Source organism: Zonotrichia albicollis, chromosome 1, assembly GCF_047830755.1.
Source record: "Zonotrichia albicollis isolate bZonAlb1 chromosome 1, bZonAlb1.hap1, whole genome shotgun sequence".
NCBI lineage: Eukaryota > Metazoa > Chordata > Aves > Passeriformes > Passerellidae > Zonotrichia > Zonotrichia albicollis.
The window spans coordinates 63,392,851-63,411,565 of NC_133819.1; the positions used below are offsets into that span (position 1 = coordinate 63,392,851).

Consider the following 18,715-nt stretch of genomic DNA (forward strand, 5'->3'; position numbering starts at 1 on the left):
CCATTTTGGATATAGTTTTAAAAATTATGACTCAAGATATTTAACATACATACTTTCTACTAAATGTTTAAAAAATAAATAGAAAAATTCCATTTGAAAATAGAAGTGTGCACACTGAAAACTACACTACAGACAGGGAGCAAAGTCTGTGTTATATTACCTAAAGTATTATTGCTATATGTCTCAGTACTAGACTGTTCAGGTTCATAACTATTTTAATAATTTAAAATATGAGAAATCTGGGTGGTTCATAACCTGAGCTACCAATTACATTCTGCATTGTGCATCTGAGGAATTTTTGCATTGCTCCAAATCCCCTGCTGAATAAAGATAGAAAAAAAAAACAGCAACCATTATATTGCATCTTCATTTTATTGGATAAATTAAATTATTCTCAATATGTCTGTCAAGAAGATGGCTCATGTAAGTAATTAAAATTATAGGTCTGAGAGATGAGATCTTCACCTAGAAATGGATGTTTGTTCTGCCTTACATGTTATTTCCCACATTAAATATTTTTCATTTGAAATTATTGGAAATTATTTAGCTAAAGCCCCAAGTGCTCAGGAAGAAAACGTGCAACGTTTCCAGTCTGCATTTATGAAGATAAAAGTATCTTAGAAAATGTGAGGTGAACATGAAGTGAAAAGAGGGAAAGGCTTAGAAAATTCTTATTGGGGAAAAAAAAAGGGGGGGGGAATGAAAAAGGAAAAAAAAATTACAAAGTCATAGTATTGAAATTTTCTTGAATTTATAAAGGTCTGGTGGATGCTTTTCCTCACATCTCACTAACCTTATGGATAATTCTGCTCTAGACTGGTATCAAAGATATGTGTAAACCTTCAGAGCACAGCTCCAGTAATGTCTCTCCATCAGGCATCAGGAAGTCCATGAAGCACAGAGACATCCTGGTGGTGTATGAAGGGAAATGACACCATTCCTCAACATTTCTTTGCAGAGTGCCTCAAAAAACCAAACCCCCAGGACTGACAGCAGGACACCACTCCCGGCTGTGTTAGTGCACCCCACTTGGTTCCACAGATCTTGTGAATCCTTGGTTCCAGCACAGTTAGGTACATTTCCAACTTAATGTCCACTTCAAATGGTTATCCACTGGGAGGTGAACAGAACGAGAGCTACAGACAGAACAGAGCTGACAGCTGAGGAGAACTATGCAAAAAAGAAAAACAAGAAACAAAATGCTCAACCAGCACAAATCAGGGCTGGTGCAGAAATCTGGGCTGAGATTGATATGGGCTGAGAGCACAGGCAAGGCAGGAGAAGTAGCCAAAGCAGGGAACTGTCTGGTGAAAAAGCAAGGATAAAGAGAGTTTTATCAAAGCATGAAGGCCGAGTTGAAACAAAAGCCAGGAAAAATCTTTGACCCTTCCTGGTGGGATCAGAACTAGGCCTAAGTGCAGCTCAGCAATCATGTGTATTCATAATAACCCAGCACTGTCAAGCCCACACTAAACCATATCCCTAAGCACCACATCTACACGACTTTTAAATACCTCCAAGGATTGTGACTCAACCATTTCCCTGAGTAGTCTGGTCCAATGCATGATCACCCTTTACATGAAGAAATTTTTCCCAAGTTCCAATGTGAACACCCTAGGAGTGAGCATAACATCTATACAGAGCTACCTAAAGTAAAAAAATCTTTTTTTCTCATCTTGAAAAAAGCCTATGCATGAGCCTTTGATTTTCATTGATATAGTTAAGAAACAAAATGGTCACTACATAGATAAAATAGTCTGTCTTAGGTAATTACAACATGCTATTTATAATCCTAAAGATTTTAACTCCAGTTCACCAACTCTGTTTCATCTCACCTTGTTTAGGGATCTCTGCCAAACACTGGATATTAAAAGTCTACTCAGCCTATCCCCTCTCTAAAGCCAGTAAAAGGGAAATACGTGGCTTCAAAAGGCACCTCAGGTCTTCTAAAAATCTAAATTATTTTAGAGATAATTATCTTCATTGACCATAAAGAGAGCTGAGCAAAACAGACTCTCAAATTACAGCACTCAGGCAAGATAAATCTCGTGCTTAATACATAACTTCAAAAGGCATGTGACTATAGCCACCCTGGCTTCAGAGGGATAACATCTGTGTTTAAAACCTTTGCTGACAATACTGACCATGGTAATGGGCATTACTCTGGGTTAGGAATGTATCCTGAGAGGAGGATCTACACAAACTTTAAAGGGAAGGGGACTACCCCAGAGATGCACATAAACAACTGATTTTCATTGCTAAACACTGACACGGCTGAAGGATAATTCTTATCTAAATTAATTGCTACACCCTTTGATTGATAGGATAGTACATAGCTACTGTAGAAATGAACATTTTCTATTTGCACATCCAATTTTCAGTTTAAAAGCAGGTGCTTAACTGACACTCTTTTCTGGCTTTCCCAGTTCAAGTGTCCTATAGGAATATAAACCTGGGAATTCAAAAGCCAAAGCAAACCAGCTGAGATTTGTATGAAGCCATTCTTAGCCATAAATTACAGAATAAGAGTGTCCACCTGTTCCCAGGTTTTCAGCATGTTTTCCAATAAGTTCTGCTAAGTTAAATAATTCAGAGTAAAATTCCATCAAATTTGGCTTTCATGAAGTACATATTGGATATTTGCATTTCATGCAAGGCTCTGTTTTAAGGGCAGCAGACAGGCTCCCAATCTTGAATGCAGTCTGGCCTTATAAACACTGCAAGGTAGGCAAGTATCACTATCTCTGTTTTGCAAACATCATCAAAACTTCTATGAACTGAACCACAGAAATACCATACAATGCCTCTTCCTGGTTTATGAGGCCAAAGCAGTGGGGATGTACGGACACTCAGCATCTTGGTATAGTTCCAGTGATTTCCTTTCACAATGGCACTGCTAAAGCTTTGTTCACCAGAGCATTTTACAAATGAAGGAATAAGGTACATTAAACTTAAAAATGTATACCAATTACAGATGTACAGCTTGAGAAATAAAGTGCTTGCTTTTTGTAATGCACTTAGCATTTTTTATGCTGCATCATCACTTTATAGCAGTGCTCCTAGTGTTATGCACTGCTGCTGGGAGTGTTCAGCACTCCCACTAATCACATTCCAGAGTTTCAAACTGGATATGAAAAGAAAATTACTTAAGGCTTGCCTTCTACAGTAGAATAGCCAGGGGAAAGGGTTAGTTGGAGGTCAGGAGAATGCAAGGAGCCTTGGCAGAGGACTTTCATGGCTATGTATTTCTCCTGGAAGCAGCGGCTTCAGGCTCATCTTGGCCAAAGAGCCTGCAGTGCCCTACCATGCACAGGACCTGCACCTTCTGACTCAGAGAGCAGCAGCAAAGGGGGGTTACAGCCTTCCAGAGCAGCAACACTGGATTGCTTGTGTGGGTTTGGGCAGATGAAATAATAGGAGCGAGAGACTTCCCTTGGGTGATGGGTGTATGGCAGGAGGTGATAGGTCTTTGATGCTAGATGTTACACTGGGAAAGATAGAGAAGGAGGGAGAATTGGAGTTCTCATCCAGGATTCACTCACCTGTGGAGTTATTGCATGCTTTTAATGGAATACATATGTGGATTAGGCCCCACGCTTTCAGTCTGCACAGCAAGTATGATGATTTCAAAGCATGGATACACGGGCCTTGTGAAGCCCCTTAAGACCTATAAACTCCCAGCAGCCTGACCAGGGGTTCCAACACATAGCATCATTTGGAGATCAAGCACCTTAAAACTCCAGAAAATGTCAATGAAATAAAATATCCCATTCCAACGGCTCAACTATCACTGGGAACCAGGGTTTTGCATGTTCTTATATGGAGCTCAGGAAGTGAGGAAACACTACCATTAACTGCATCCATTCAGGGGTCCCAAAACACAACCTGTCAGCTAAATCTTACATTCCCCCTTGTCTCTCCCTTCCCTTCCCCTATGATCCCCTCAAAACAATCTGCACAGTTACACATCCTACTTTAGGATGTGTAACTTAGGTGTACTTAGGATGTGTACTTTAGGTCTAACTTTTTTTTAGTTACTTCCTAGCAACTAAAAATGAAAAGTGAGTGATAACTACAAAGGAGAGCTGATGTCTCTTTGTGCACTGCACAAGCACTTGAGTTTGAAGTGAGTACACCACAACCACAAAGGAGTAAGCTCTGGAAACCACCACAGGGGAACTGCCTGTGAACCTCTGTAATGCAGTATTATGTGCTTCAGGTACTTTATACCCTTGGCAGGTTTATTACTGCCTAGAATTCTCCCATTGCACAAAAGAGCTCCTTCACTTTGTCACGTCTCATTGTGGTTTGCCTTACACACAGCCTATGGCAAGGCCTCAACCCATATTATGTTTATAAAGCAGCAATTATTTTAAAGAAACACAGAAGCACAGTAACATCACAAATGGTAAGAAGGATATGAAGTTGCCCTTCCTTTCCTTCTGCCCAAGGAATAATCAGGCAATAAAAAAAAAGAACAGTGGAAGTTCAGTCCTGTTTTTTTCAAATACAGATCAAAACAAGCTCTGGTTTACTAGAATTTCTCTGATAGTTACAACACAACTTCCTCCTCCATCCTAACAAGAGAAGCAGAAGAGCCTCTGACACACTGCCTTTACAAAGCCACCCTGAGGGAGTTCTAATTGCTGGTAAATAAACACATTCTCAGACAACATGGTCTTTAAAATAAATATTGAAAAAGAGAAAAAAAAAAGTGCAGGGGGAGAAAATAGCAGAACTTATATAAGCAACAATAAATCAATGATGTCTCTCAGCTAAGTTGAAGACCAATCTGGTATAAAAGAAAGATTTTCAAAACTGTACCCTTAATGCTCAAAATTTTAAAGTAGAATCAATATCCTAGTGCCAACAGAACATTTTCTATTTCTCAATTCTGCAAAAACTGCCTTTCAAAAATATTTTGCAATAGTAAGATAACAAGTCTTGTCCTTTAAATACAGTCACCCTTTCACACACATTCTTTATAAAATGGGACGAAAATCTCAAATGTACAAACTGAAAACATAGACAATAATATGCTCTTAGCTTTGTTTTTGTTAATAGTTTTGCCTCAAGGTTGAGACCTTTCTGAGCTTAGGGATCTCTTATTCAAAGCACAGTAAATTTTACCACAGCAATGACAGCCAGAGGACAGTGTCCTTACTGCAAAGACTAAATTTCAATATTTTCAGGTCTAGTTTCAAAGCACTTGGGAACACTGCATTAACACCTAATTAATCTCCTAACAGAAATCTTTCTGTAAAAAAATACTAAACTACTAATACTTTTCATGAAACACTGGTTCTAGGTACTCAAATGAAGATGATGAGAAGAGGTTAATTTTCAGAAATTACATGCTACCTAAAAGAGGATTTCTAAAAAGAGGGAAAAAATGTTTAAAAACAAAATCTAACTTCCCGATTTTAATTGGTTAAAATTCATCAAAACTGAAGCGTTGAATTACAGTCTTGGTCAAAGGATAGTGACTTGGCTCATTTTTGTCCCCTCTGTCTACATATGTGTAGGTATTATTATACTAGCTATAACAACCAATCATGGATCAATAACTTTGTGGCCTCTGAGCAAAGAGGAAATCCATTCACCCATTTTACTTTTTTCTTTTCCAAAGGTGATTCAATGATACAGTAGTACCACATCCCACAGAACACTGAAAACACTTTATTACTTAAGTCAAAGCTCTGTGGTTTCATTTTCGAGGTAAAGCTTGGTAACTGTTTAACAAGTCAGTCACGAGTGGATTTAACTCTTCAGACTGCCTCAAATTTAAACAAACTAATAATTTCTATTTTCCATTCTGCTTAATAGTGTGAAGTAAAGAAACAACCATGAAATCCTCATCTGTATCTGTGTAATTCACATGCTCTAGTCCCCTACGCTTCTTCCACTGATTTTAACAAAGGTCTTAAGGTTTGTCTTGGAGCAAATAAACTGTGATATTCTTAAGAATATGGTAACTGATATCTTCATCCTGGATCAAGCCTGGAAATTTCCATGCTTCAAAGGGCACTGGAAGTCAGCTCCAACAACAGCATGCTTTTCTTTCTCTCCTCTTTTGCCACAGCCAAATCCAATCACCTTCGACTGAAGGAAGGTTTAAATGTTGTAAAATGCAAAAAGATGAACAGGAGGGGCACATGGCAGGAAGCTTCTCTGCTGATTTTTCCCAGAGAAAGGCAATAGAGTCTAGATATTGACACTGACCTATTGAAAACATTTATGAAAACCTTTGATTTCTGAAGATACATACCCCTATAATACTTAAGCCTTTCAGGTACTCCTGGCGAGGTTGAGCTTGTGGTACACAGCCTGCTAGCACAACTTTCTTCTTCCCTTCTTGGGCTTTCCTAAAGAAAGACAAACAGTGGGTCAATATTTTTTAAATTATCATTTTCAACTTCAATACTCACATTATGCCTGTGAAAACAGAAAACAATCCCAATGAAGACCTCACCAAATCAGAAGCAACTTGAGCATGTCTGAGCCTCAGAAACCAAACAAACCAACACACCAAACGAACCCCATGTGAAGCTACAGCACACCTAGTTCAGTTTGGAGAGTATCTACAGAGACCATGACCATTGCATATGTTGGACAAAAACACAACCTTGAAAGCTCTAATCAAGTTCACTTTATTTGCCAAAATGGTAGAAGATAAACTGGCCAAGAAAGATGGGACAGAGTAATTAACATTGACTCAAGAAGTTACACAGAATGCCAGGGACAGAGCACAGGATGCAGGCAGGAGCCCCCAGCTGAGAACAGACACAGTGATGTACCACCAGTCAGAACTGACCAGTTACATCAGTCTTCTGATGTCTACTTAAACATTTATTTACTTTGAAATACGGAGTTACTTTAAAATGTTTCAGTATTGAAGCATATTGAGCACTTTGTCTGGATACCTTATTTTATTCCTTAACATTTACACTACCTCAGAATCAGGCAGGAAATGAAAACACTAAGATGAAATGGTTAACACTGTTCATCTCATTAGTAACATTTTTACTCACTGTGAATTCAGCAGTGAGTATCAAGGCAGGACTGAGTCTCAAATCTGATGGAAGTTCTGCACAGAACTAGCAGCCACACACAAAACAGTGAGATGCAAAACCTGCCAATGTTCATTCAACTTTGAACATCATCCATTACCACATTAACCAACACAGCAACTGCATTATCAAAGTGCAAAACACAAAAGAAGGGAAGTGCTGAATAATATGAGGAGATTTGCTAGGTCTAACATATTATGGCTTGCTCCAAGAACAATCTTTCATGGTTGCATGTTGCATCATGGCTTCGGTCAAACTGGAACCTGGATCCTTCCTCCAGCAATGTATGAATTCATGAAGTGTTTACTGTTATGTTGAAACAGGCTTAGACACATCAATACAATTTTCAGAAAAAATATCCACAATACACAGGTATGTAGACAATTTCATACTCTACAGCTTGCTTGAGCTGCCTGCAAGATGAATGCACTAAAGTGATGTTCAACAAGCACATGAAGACTAAATGGTGGACTATCTGTCCATCTCCAGCAAAGGCAATTTTAACAAAAAAAAACCCAAACCAACCCAGAGTGGTACCACAGAGAGTTTCCCTGCTCAGAATTTCACTCCATACTTATTATATTGGCAAATCTGTTTACAATTTAGAGCTCAAATGAAAGCTGAAAATAACACAAAGATTGCAATAATAAAGGAGATCACAGGCCATTTTGCTAAATACCTTGTGTTGGCTGCTGCTCTAAAATAAGTTACTTTAATGGAAAGAAACAAACACAAGTGAGAAATAACAAGTAAATAGATTATGACTGTTACCTCATATCCAATATAAATGCAGCAAATATCTATAAGATATTTGATTTTGTTTTAGTGGGACTTTCAGGAAATATTCAGACATTCATCATACAGAACCTTGTTGGTCCACTACTTGCACACTGAGTGTATAATATAAATGCACATCTTTTCATCTCTTCCTTGATAATATTTCTGTGGGTACAGAACTATGATAAGAAGCTAATTTAATATATTTCTTCAGCACAGAACATAGAAACATGTCTCCAAAACCTGTAATCCCTCTTTTCTTTCAGTGGTAAACATTTAATGGTTTTGCAAAACTTCAATGGAGGTTACCTACTACATAGCCAAGAAAAAATAAGAAAACAAAAATCATACTTCATGCTTTACCTAAAAATGTCACATAGCACCATGTGACACTCCACTAACTCAAAGGATAAAAATCACTACTTATATAGTCTAACAGACTCAACCTAATGCCTGGAGGCAAGACAATAAGCCCTGTCTCCAGCAAACAAAGCACACATCCCTAGACAACTTGGCATCTGGTATAATCTGCTGCAAGCAACAGCCCGCTCCATCTACTTGAAAACCTGTGAGCACCACAGAAGAAAAAGCTTTTATTCATGTCTTTTCATCTGAGAAAAAAAAAAATAAACAAAGTTTCCCTTGACACATTAAATGGCATTTTAATGTTATTTCACAGCTTTAACATTTTGCTGTATCTTCTGGGACTATAACTAGAGCTGGGGGGAAAAAGTTAAAATTAATATTCTCCATAATAAGCATTGCCTTCACTTAACTTTTTAAAAGTTGTACAGGTCTCTGCAGAGCAAAGAATTTTGTACACTGAGATTCTTTTTTTTTTTTAATGCAATTTAGTGGAAATGCCAGAACTAAATTTTCAATCATAGCAAATTTTCATTACCTTCATAATGTACCACACAATACATAAAACCCATCACAAATGAAAAGCCATTGTAATTATGATTTTTTTTTGCCTCAATTTCAACAACCACTTCTCAAAATATGCATTCCAGTGCTATATTGTCACCTCCTTTTAATATTGTTTAATGAGCCCTACTCATATTAACAAAAGCCTGCAAAAATTATCCTTAAGAAATCTAGTTAGCACGAGAACTGCATTAGAAGAGCCTTTAGTCTTCAACAACGTGAATAGTAAGGAGAATAATACCTCATGGAATCTAGTAGGTGGCATGAATAAATACATCTTCTCTTTTAGAACCCTTTTTATTTTTAAGTTACATGAACTTTACCTTGAACTTTCAATTTGACTCATGAAACATCTAGAAGTATTCATTTCTAAAAGCTACTTGCATGATATACATTTGAATAGAAATTTAATTAGAGCAATTATTATTTTTTTTAAGAAAGGTACTTCCTAAGTAATAGGTGGGAAACAAAACACAAGTGGGAAACAACAGGAGCAGCAGAGGACTCATACAGGATCACAAGAATTACACTCCATTGCAGAGATAATTACATATGTTCCATGTATTCTGCCTTGAAAAAGCAAATTTAAGAATATAACTGGAGAATTTCTGCCTTGCTCATGAGCACTTGTATTTATGTTAAGAACCTTCCTAAACTGGAATATTTTTCTCACAATTCTATGTAGTTTGTGGCATGGTTCCCCTAATTTTTCTTTTTTAAACTTCAAGAAAATTTAGTCAGTAATACAACAAAGACAAAGAAACACCTCCCACCCTCCAAAAAAGCTCCCCATCAGCATTTGCTACATCAGCACTGTGTGTACAGCAACACTGCTGGATACCATGGCAGCCAGGGCAGGAAGCTGCTCCACTTTCTCATGACTCACACAGATACTCGGGTGGAACCACCAAAAGAAAAAAGCTAGGGACATTTCCCTGAGGTTCAAATCTAAGGAAGGCAATAAAAAAGTGAAAGCAGAGAAGATCGGCCAAGTTCAACACAAGACCATCTGCGATAGAGAAAGTTATTGCTAACTTGCTCTATGCTAGGGACAAGAGGAGCCAGACCTCCACTGCTTGCCTGCTCGTTTCCCTCTCCATAGGCAGAGCTGCCCACTGGAGTTTTGTTAAGCTGTGAACTCCTAAGTAACTCACAGCTTTCAGGGAGCCACCACTACACCCCGCCAAGGGATCCCAGCTGCACAGGAAGGCTTAACAGGCCTCTGAAATAAAAAGCACTCTGGTCTGCAGGGAGGAAAGCTGATAAACTACAGACTCGTCAGCATGAAACATGTAATTTGTAAAGTGCTGCTCTAGTACCAGAGATGTGAAACCAAGTATTTTGCCTGCAAACGCAGCATTTTTTCTTCCAAAACCCATTGTTGGTGGAATTAAATAATGAAGAAGTGTATAAACAATGAGCAGAAGGTTGCCTGCAGCAGGACTAAGTAACAGTCAAATACAAGTAAGAGAAGAACCAAGAGCGGAACTTTTAAACAAAAGCAAGAAATTAAGGGGGAAAGTGCTTTACAGTGAGCTTCTTCATCTTTGTACGGATAGCACTTGGGAAGTGTTCATAAAATAAGAACTGTTTCTAATGCTGAAGGACAACTGGAAGTAACTTTGTTATCTGAAATGAAAAAGTAATTATTTCAACCTGAATCCTACTAGACAGATGACAACTGACCATCCATGAGCTATTCCCACCAAATGCAGCACACCCCTCCTCATTGTTGTACCTGCACAAACCTGGCAACTTCCCTGTAAGATGTGTATACTTGAACTGAATTGTTCAATGCATCACTGTAGTCTGTTCATACCATTCTCCTTGTAACCTCCTATTACACAAAATCCACAACAGTCCTTGTCAGGTGTTTTAGAAAGGTGTGAAGCCATAAACCAAGGGGAGCTTTGTGTCTAGAAGTGCCCAAAGAAATGTCAGTATACATGAAAAAGTTCTGCTACAGCAGCTCTAGCTAAGTACAGTATTAGCTGGGTATATGATGAGATCAAGCTGCCAATGGTTATAAAAAGCAAAATTCAGGAGATACTACTTCCCAGGCTGTAGCAATGGTGTTGTGATATCTCTGGGGAAAAAGAAAGGCTATTTGGCTGAAGATGCAAATATGTGAAAGATCTTTCAACTCTCTCATCTGCTGAATTAATCAGCAGAAAGCCACAAGTCTTAAAGAGAGCTCAACATCCATGGAATTAAAAGATTCCACAGCATTTGGAATGCACTCCTGAAAATCCATAAAATCACACAGCAATCTTCTGTTTGAAAAATTACAAATGGTAAGATAAACTGTGGCTTTACAGTCTTCTGATGCCTCATTAGTACCCAAAAGCTCACTTCCCATCCTCTCTGTCTGCTGTTGTTGCTCTTACCTTTCTCCAACTTCAACGCCCCCTCTTTCTCACTTCTGGCCATCTGGTATCACTCCTCCTCTGCTCCAAGCTCTGCAGCTCAGTGGGCCCTTCCACAGCCCCATTTCACTCACTGGGAAATGGGAGAAATTTACTGAGCCAAGACTGGGGGTTTAACCATTTTGTTTCATTAAGTTAGCTCATGGGAGAAGGGAGGCAGCAGAACCACCAAAACTGAGGGAAAACAAAAGGTATTGGGAAGGAAACAGAAAAAGAGGATATGGGAACTCCTTGTTTTATCTCTGATGAGCTTAACAAGTCTTATGAAACCTCTGAGGTCACAATATGCTGAGCAGAGTGGGTGAGTAAGAAGCAAAAAGGATGTTAGAAACTCATAAATGCTCTGCTTTCAAAGTTACGGACAGCCTCATAGACAAAGGATTGTGGAAAACGTGATGAAAGCTTGTCAACATTATTAATCAGAGCAGAACCACTCAAGAGTGCTTAGGCATGTCAGCTTCCTTGTGCACTTCCACAGCCCCCAAAAATTACTGTAGTTTATCTGTGAAGATGCAAAGTTCACTTGAGGATGCCTATGCTGATTATTGGAGTTTACTGAACTGCTCTTGGAGGACCAGTCTCTAGCAAATTTGCCGTCTCACTGCCAAGCTGCACCCACTAAACTTGTCAAATAGCATTTCCTGTGGCAAATACCATCAGGTAACATGCAAATTTTCCAGCAATAATAAGTTACATGCCCTTCTGACAAAGGCAAGCATGTCTTCTCTGAAAATGCTTCCAAAAGATAAAAATGCTTGTTCTGCCAAACACCAAACTGAGGCTGTAAAGACATGCTCCAAGCAAAAATTAATAAATAAAAGCATAAAAATATCCTTCCCTAAGAGAATTTTTTATAGGAGGTGAAATGTCAGCTCTGAGAATAACCCCCAGACTCACATGCTACATATACCAAATTATTCCCCAAGTTTCTGAATTCAATGGAAACTTATTTTCACCCAACTACCTGGCATGCAAGTGAAGTGACTGCAGCTTTGTGTGCAAGAGGAAATCTGAATTGAAACTCTAGACACAGTCAAATTGGTGCCTGAATTTCACTCAAATTTTCTGTAAATGCAATTTTATAGGCAGCAATTAAAGATGCAACAGCTATTCCTGGGCAGTCATTACTCACACAAACAGAGCATGTTAGTGGTAATGGTGGTATTTTTTTCCTGCAAAGGCTTTTAAATTAATAGTTCAAAGACTTTATCAAACTGAAAAATCAGACCAGAATGTTTTCAGGAAGAGGATGGGATGAAGGAACAAATTCCCAATCTCACCTCAGCCCTGGCTAGTAATTTTTGTAGCCCCAAGCAAAGTTGAATTATCAACATGAGTGAGAAACTTCCAGGATGTCTTTTGGTCAGGCTAGGCAAAAATGGTTACATGCCAGTTCCTGTCCCTACATATGATTAAGAAAACAGATTTTTAAAAATCAATATACCGTAGTTTTAAAGCAAATCTGAAAAACCCATAATTAGAAGTTACCAGCCTTACAACTGTTCTTAAAAGGAAAGTGTAATTAATGACAATCTGCTCCTTAAAAATTTTCATCTTGGCTGCTGGTAGACAGATTTTTACTTGTTGGCTAAAAAGTATATATATTTTAAATTTTAATTTTTTTTCCTTGTAATTTCAAAGTTGTTGGTTTGGGTTTTTTTCCCTTTTTCTATTTACTGAGAAGACTGAGGGACCTTGTCATGTAACAGAAAATACTAGAAATAGAATTTGTCGTCCCAAGACTGTTGAGCAGACTGGGACCTGGCAATCTGCTCAGGGGGTGCCAAGACACCCACTCACTGGTTCAAACCTCCCCCAGCTCTTGTCAAGTGAACAGCACAGTCTGCCAGGACTTGTTGAGCACTGACAAACCCTCACTGCCTAACACAGGTGACATCCATGCTTTGCAGAAGGTGCTCACTAGAATGTTGAGAGAAAATTTCTTTCTGCAGTATTTTGCAAGTGTTTAGGCTCCCACCATTCCTCAGATAAAACAATCAAGTATTTGCCTTTGCTGCTCTACAAATCTGGGCTTTATGAGTATTGTTTCAAGCACATTGTTGGTAGGAGACACTGCTGTGCTCCTCAGCTCCTTTTCCTCCTCCCTCCCTTCAGTGCTCTTCTTTATCCCTCTGCTGACAGCAAGAGGATCCTCAACTTCTCTGGGGCACCGAGTACCAGATACACTGAAGTTCTGCCCACTCACTCTTGAAAAGCAGAGGCTGCTAGAGGCCAAACCACCAGGGAGCTGATGCAGGTGGCAGAAACTGGAATTGCCCTTTAAAAATATCTGCAGTTTCTGAACATCCTTGAATCTTTATGTCCTTTAGCACAGAGATGATAAGTTGTAGTAGAGATGTAAAAATACTTCACTGTCTTTCTAAATCTCCAGTTTCATGCAAGCCTTTCTTCAGAAGAATCTAAGGAGTGACAATGGTAAGAGTTCTCAGAAGCAGAAATAGCTCCAAAGCTCTAGCAGCAATTTTGTCTTTTCTCTTTGCCTTCTGATACTACTCTCCTTCTTTAAGAGCAACCATATTCACTTCTTTCTACTACATCAAAATAGCAAGACATCATGCTCCCCCTTCAAACTGGAAAATTTATTCCTGTTCTGAATTTATTTTTGCATATCTAGATGGACTGTCAAAAGGTACCCTTGTCTTAAAAACAGTGAAAGGAAATCTCATATAAATTCACTTGCAAAGTGACACTAAACTTCTGACAGATTAAAAAATGGAAGTCAAAATCATAACAGTGAACTTTTATATCAACCACACGTCTCTTATGCTATTCCTCTATTCTTTCAACATATATTCCTGCAGGAATGAGAATATTCTATCACAGTATTTATCGCATATCTTTCCTTTATATTTAGTTAACTGACAATTTATTCTACTTCACCTTCCCAATCTTACCCCCCTCTTAGTTCTATTCGTCTCTTTTTTAAAAAAAGGAGGGCAGTTTAGGGCACAGAATAACGTTTGTAATTAATGTGTGAAATACTACACTGCCTCTCAGGTTCAAAGTACAGGTAGGCTTCAAGTTATATGTATGCATGGCCAATGGTTGTAATAGAAAACCCTGCTGATACAATGACTAAAAAATTAAATTAGTGTTGAATGAAAATTAAATAATCCATTCTCCCCTGCCCCCCAGAGGTATAGCATGCTTTTCACTAACAAGCGACCTACAAAATTTTAAAAGGATTTGTTCTAGAACAGGTTATTAGTATTTCTCCAGTTTTTTTGCTAAGTATAATATACCAGGAATCTTTTTCCATAGTATAAGAATGGTGAAAATCCAGAAAATAAAGCAGAATTTACATGGACTAAACACACAGGGCAGTACATGACACCAACAGTGTTTTACCAAGTCATCAGAACAAAACCCCTGCACAATTCCATGGCATGTCTAACATGGAACATTCTGATAAAAAGACTGAACATAACAAAAGAACTAACAGCCAACTCATTTTTTCTCAGACTCCTCCAGGGCAGCTGAGGAAGAAAACCACAGACCTGAAAGGCAGCCAAAATTCTGAACATCCAGGCTTTTTTTTTTGCTCAAAATCAGGTGGCTACAGCTACTACATGAAAGAAACAAAAATAACTTCTTGAGAGCCACTAAATATAGTTTTCATCTTATGTGCACAGAAGACTGTCAGAAGTTGTCCAACAAAGAAAAGGAAATAAAATTCAATGAAGTAATTTTTCAGAACAGTAAGCTGCATGTTCTTTTTTCCTTATGGAACTGCTATACAAGCAGCCCCACTGTGGCTAGTTTTTGTGAGGAATTATGAAATAGAAAAAGACTATAACATAGTGTGTTAAAACAGATGAAAAAGCAACAAAGAAAAGAGTAGAAAATTGTTGTAATCTTTGCTCTCTGGCTGCCATACACGTAAAGTCCCAGCTCTCAGGCTGTCACAGCTCTCGGCTGTCCGGGCGATTCCATACCTTCTCTCTCTCTCTGTTTGGCTGCAGCGTTGTTCTTGCCTCTCTGCCGTGGCTCTTCTTCTATCTTCTCAGGGGCTCCTCCTGGGCTCTCGACCCACCCCTATTTATCTCAGTTACCCTCACGAGCCACAGCTGTTGCCCAACTAAGGACCCTGCAGCTGCAGCTCGTTTGGAGTAACTTAGACACACACTGATCTTACAATACAACATATATTCAGGCCCCCACATTTCCCCCCTTTTCTTTTAACAATTACACAATAACAATACACATACGGTTCCAGCTCTCAGGCTGCCACAGCTCTCAGCTGTCTTATCTTCTATAGTCCCAGCTCACAGGCTGATATTCCATAGTCCCAGCTCTCAGGCTGATATTCCATAGTCCCAGCTCTCAGGCTGCCACAGCTCTCGGCTGTCCGGGGGATTCCATACCTTCCTTTGATGTTTGGCTGCGTGTTCTTCCTCACACGGGGCCACCAGTTGTTGTAATCTTCGCTGCAGCAATGTTCTTCCTTCAGGCCCCCACATTTCCCCCCTTTTCTTTTAACAATAATACGATTACAATATACATACAGTCCCAGCTCTCAGCTGTCCTAGATACATAGATAGAATATATGCATATCCCTATACAGTCCCAGCTCTCAGGCTGCCTCTTCTATAGTCCCAGCTCTCTGGCTGCCATACACGTAAAGTCCCAGCTCTCAGGCTGTCACAGCTCTCGGCTGTCCGGGCGATTCCATACCTTCTCTCTCTGTTTGGCTGCAGCGTTGTTCTTGCCTCTCTGCTGGGGCTCTTCTCAGGGGCTCCTCCTGGGCTCTCGACCCACCCCTATTTATCTCAGTTACCCTCACGAGCCACAGCTGTTGCCCAACTAAGGACCCTGCAGCTGCAGCTCGTTTGGAGTAACTTAGACACACACTGATCTTACAATACAACATATATTCAGGCCCCCACAGAAAATTAAGGAGAAAAAAAAAAAAAGATATGTCACTCCTCAACACAGGAACCTTCATTCTGTCCAAATTTCAGTGTACCACATTTTTATTAACTTTTAGGTTTTTTGTTTGCTTTAAATTCTTCCAGTAAAGCCCAGCAAGCTCTTCCTACTCGAAATAGATTAGCACTGATCACAGGACCTGAACAGCAACAGAAATTATCCACTAGCCTCTACATGCCTGACCACTTCAGCAGGTCTCCAATGGACTTGGCTCCAGTCTTCTTATATCCCTCAACTGCCTCTGCTGCACTCAAGGCACAGCAATCCACAGGAATTCCCACCAAGTAAAGAGCAATAAATGCCTCCTCTCAATATCTGTTCATGTTTTACTTATTTACAACTGAGAATGACTCATGAGAGCTGGTTCGTGTTTCTGGGTCTTCTCCATACATCCCCATCACCATACATCCACATTCTTTGCAACAGGCTACTTAGCCACCAACCTTATCTCAGTAAATTATCAAGAGATGTCAACGAACTCTTCATTGATACCTTTAATTTCTCATTGTTTTACATCACACCTGAAAGAATGGTAAAGATGCAAACAATTCTCCATGGACTGCATTTTGACATAAAATGTATTTGCATGGTTTTTGTATTGCTAGAACATCTTAGTGGTTTCTATGCTCACACAAATTCGTCTCAATCCCTGAAAGCAACAGACTCCTACACTGCTATAACTTTATGCCTTAGGAGGGCTTTGCACCACACACTACAATACAAATGGACGAGAAATTACAATTCCTTCAGAGACTGAAGCTTTCAGTCTATAGTTACATATATAGATTCAAAAGTGTAATCTTGCTTCTGAAAAAAAAAAGATTGTGTCTTTTCTATTCAGGCATTTTTAACTACAGTATCAAGAGTGACTTGAATGACAACTGCACTTCACTTCTGCTTGTAGAGCTGGAAAAAATTCTCCACTCAGCTGTTGTCACTGATGCTTAAGCAGGGGAAGGGGGGAAGATGCTGTTAGTAAGGTGGAAGCCCAAAAGTGCATCAAAGCAGCATAAGACGGCTTTAGTGCTCTCCCACTGTGAGGTGGGACTGATCAGAGGAGCTACATCTGCTCCTTGCTTACAATTTATGCAGCACGCTTCCCTCCATTCTGATTTAGGGTTTTTGATGTCTGTGGTTGGAAAAACATTTCCTGGGTGGTTGCTGAGAAGAAGAAGAGAAAAAGACAAGTCCTAGAAGTAGCTCTGAGAAAATACCAGTTCAGACACCTAAATCTAGTTCAAAATGTATTATTTAGAGAGCTGAAAATTGTAACTTCTGTCAGAGCTGAAGGGGTAATTTCTCTAAGCATATTAGCTTGCCTAAGAATGTTTCCTAAAATAACTAAGATATCATTCTAGTAGTTTTCACAATAGATGATCTTCTACAAGTTTAATACACTGCCAGGCACTTTATAGGGATAATAATAAATGTAGGGGTTCGTATAAGTTTTAGGTCACATGCACATCTGAAAAGTCAGAAAAATTTAAAGGATTCTAGCAACAAAACTTTTAATTTCTAATAGAGAGCAATCCAATGTGGATTGAATACAGCACCATGCCAGACAGAGCTCAAGGAGCATTTGGACAATATTCTTGGGCACATGGTGTGATTTTTGGGGATGGTGCTGTGCAGGGCTGGGAGTTGGATTTGATGATCCTTATGGGTCCCTTCCAACTCAGCATGATCAGTGTCATTCTCTGTGTGTGAGTGAGCATAAATATTTGCATGTGACAACAGCTACTTCACTTCTGAAGCTCTATTTCCTTTTTTCCCCTCCAAATTTTCCATAAAATTTAATTCTATCAGATTCATACCACCATATTTACAGTGCTCCTTCACCTGCACATAGATGGAATAACCTAATTTTGAAGAATAAGCAGGTTCCAACACTGCACAGCACTACCTATGCAGTATACAACCAGCAGCAGTAACTCTCTGGGCACAGTAAACCACATGTAACACTTCACCAGGATTTCACAGCTTTGTCACCCATCCCAGGAAGGTCAGAACAAAGGCCTCAGTGTGATATGTTATTGACCTCTTTAGAGATAATAATTGATAATTATCAATCAGAAGAGTAATTAATCATTTTTAAAGGTTACTTTGCAAGGTAAAATTAGCTTGGTGCTTTACAGATAAAGCTTCTGTAACCATCTCTAACCTTTTTCTCAGTCTTGTTCCTGAAGCATGATCACCCACAGGTGAGTACAGGAAATGGAGGCAGACTCCAGCTCCATGTTTCTGGGGCTCCCAGACTCTCCTTGTGCAATGGATCTGTGTTTGTATTAAAACCCTAATGAAAAAGGCCCTCCTCATTCAAGCTCCTTCCCTGGACTTGAGATACATAGTAAATTCACCCCAAAGTTGTAACATTCAGGTTTTTCTGTAACATATAAACAGTGATATCAACCTTTAAATACCTCTAAGAACTATGAATTGCTTAAAGAGCATTTCCTATGCAACCACTTCATATTTTTAATTCATTTCTGTTTTTTATACAATATGCATCTCTGCAGACTTCAAGACACCTCACACCAGGAAACTATACTAAATAATGCAAGGCTC

The 18,715-nt window shown here is 39.1% G+C and overlaps 1 protein-coding gene across 2 annotated transcripts in view; it reads right to left on the reverse strand.

The window, feature by feature from the left end:
* CDKAL1 (CDKAL1 threonylcarbamoyladenosine tRNA methylthiotransferase) overlaps window positions 1-18,715 on the reverse strand; it is a 381,082-nt gene that overhangs the window by 253,243 nt on the left and 109,124 nt on the right. For both annotated transcript variants that reach the window (XM_005481774.4, XM_005481775.3), the window contains exon 6: window positions 6,269-6,365. In XM_005481774.4, coding sequence (XP_005481831.2) covers window positions 6,269-6,365 — 97 coding nt within the window. The remainder of the gene's footprint in view (window positions 1-6,268; window positions 6,366-18,715) is intronic.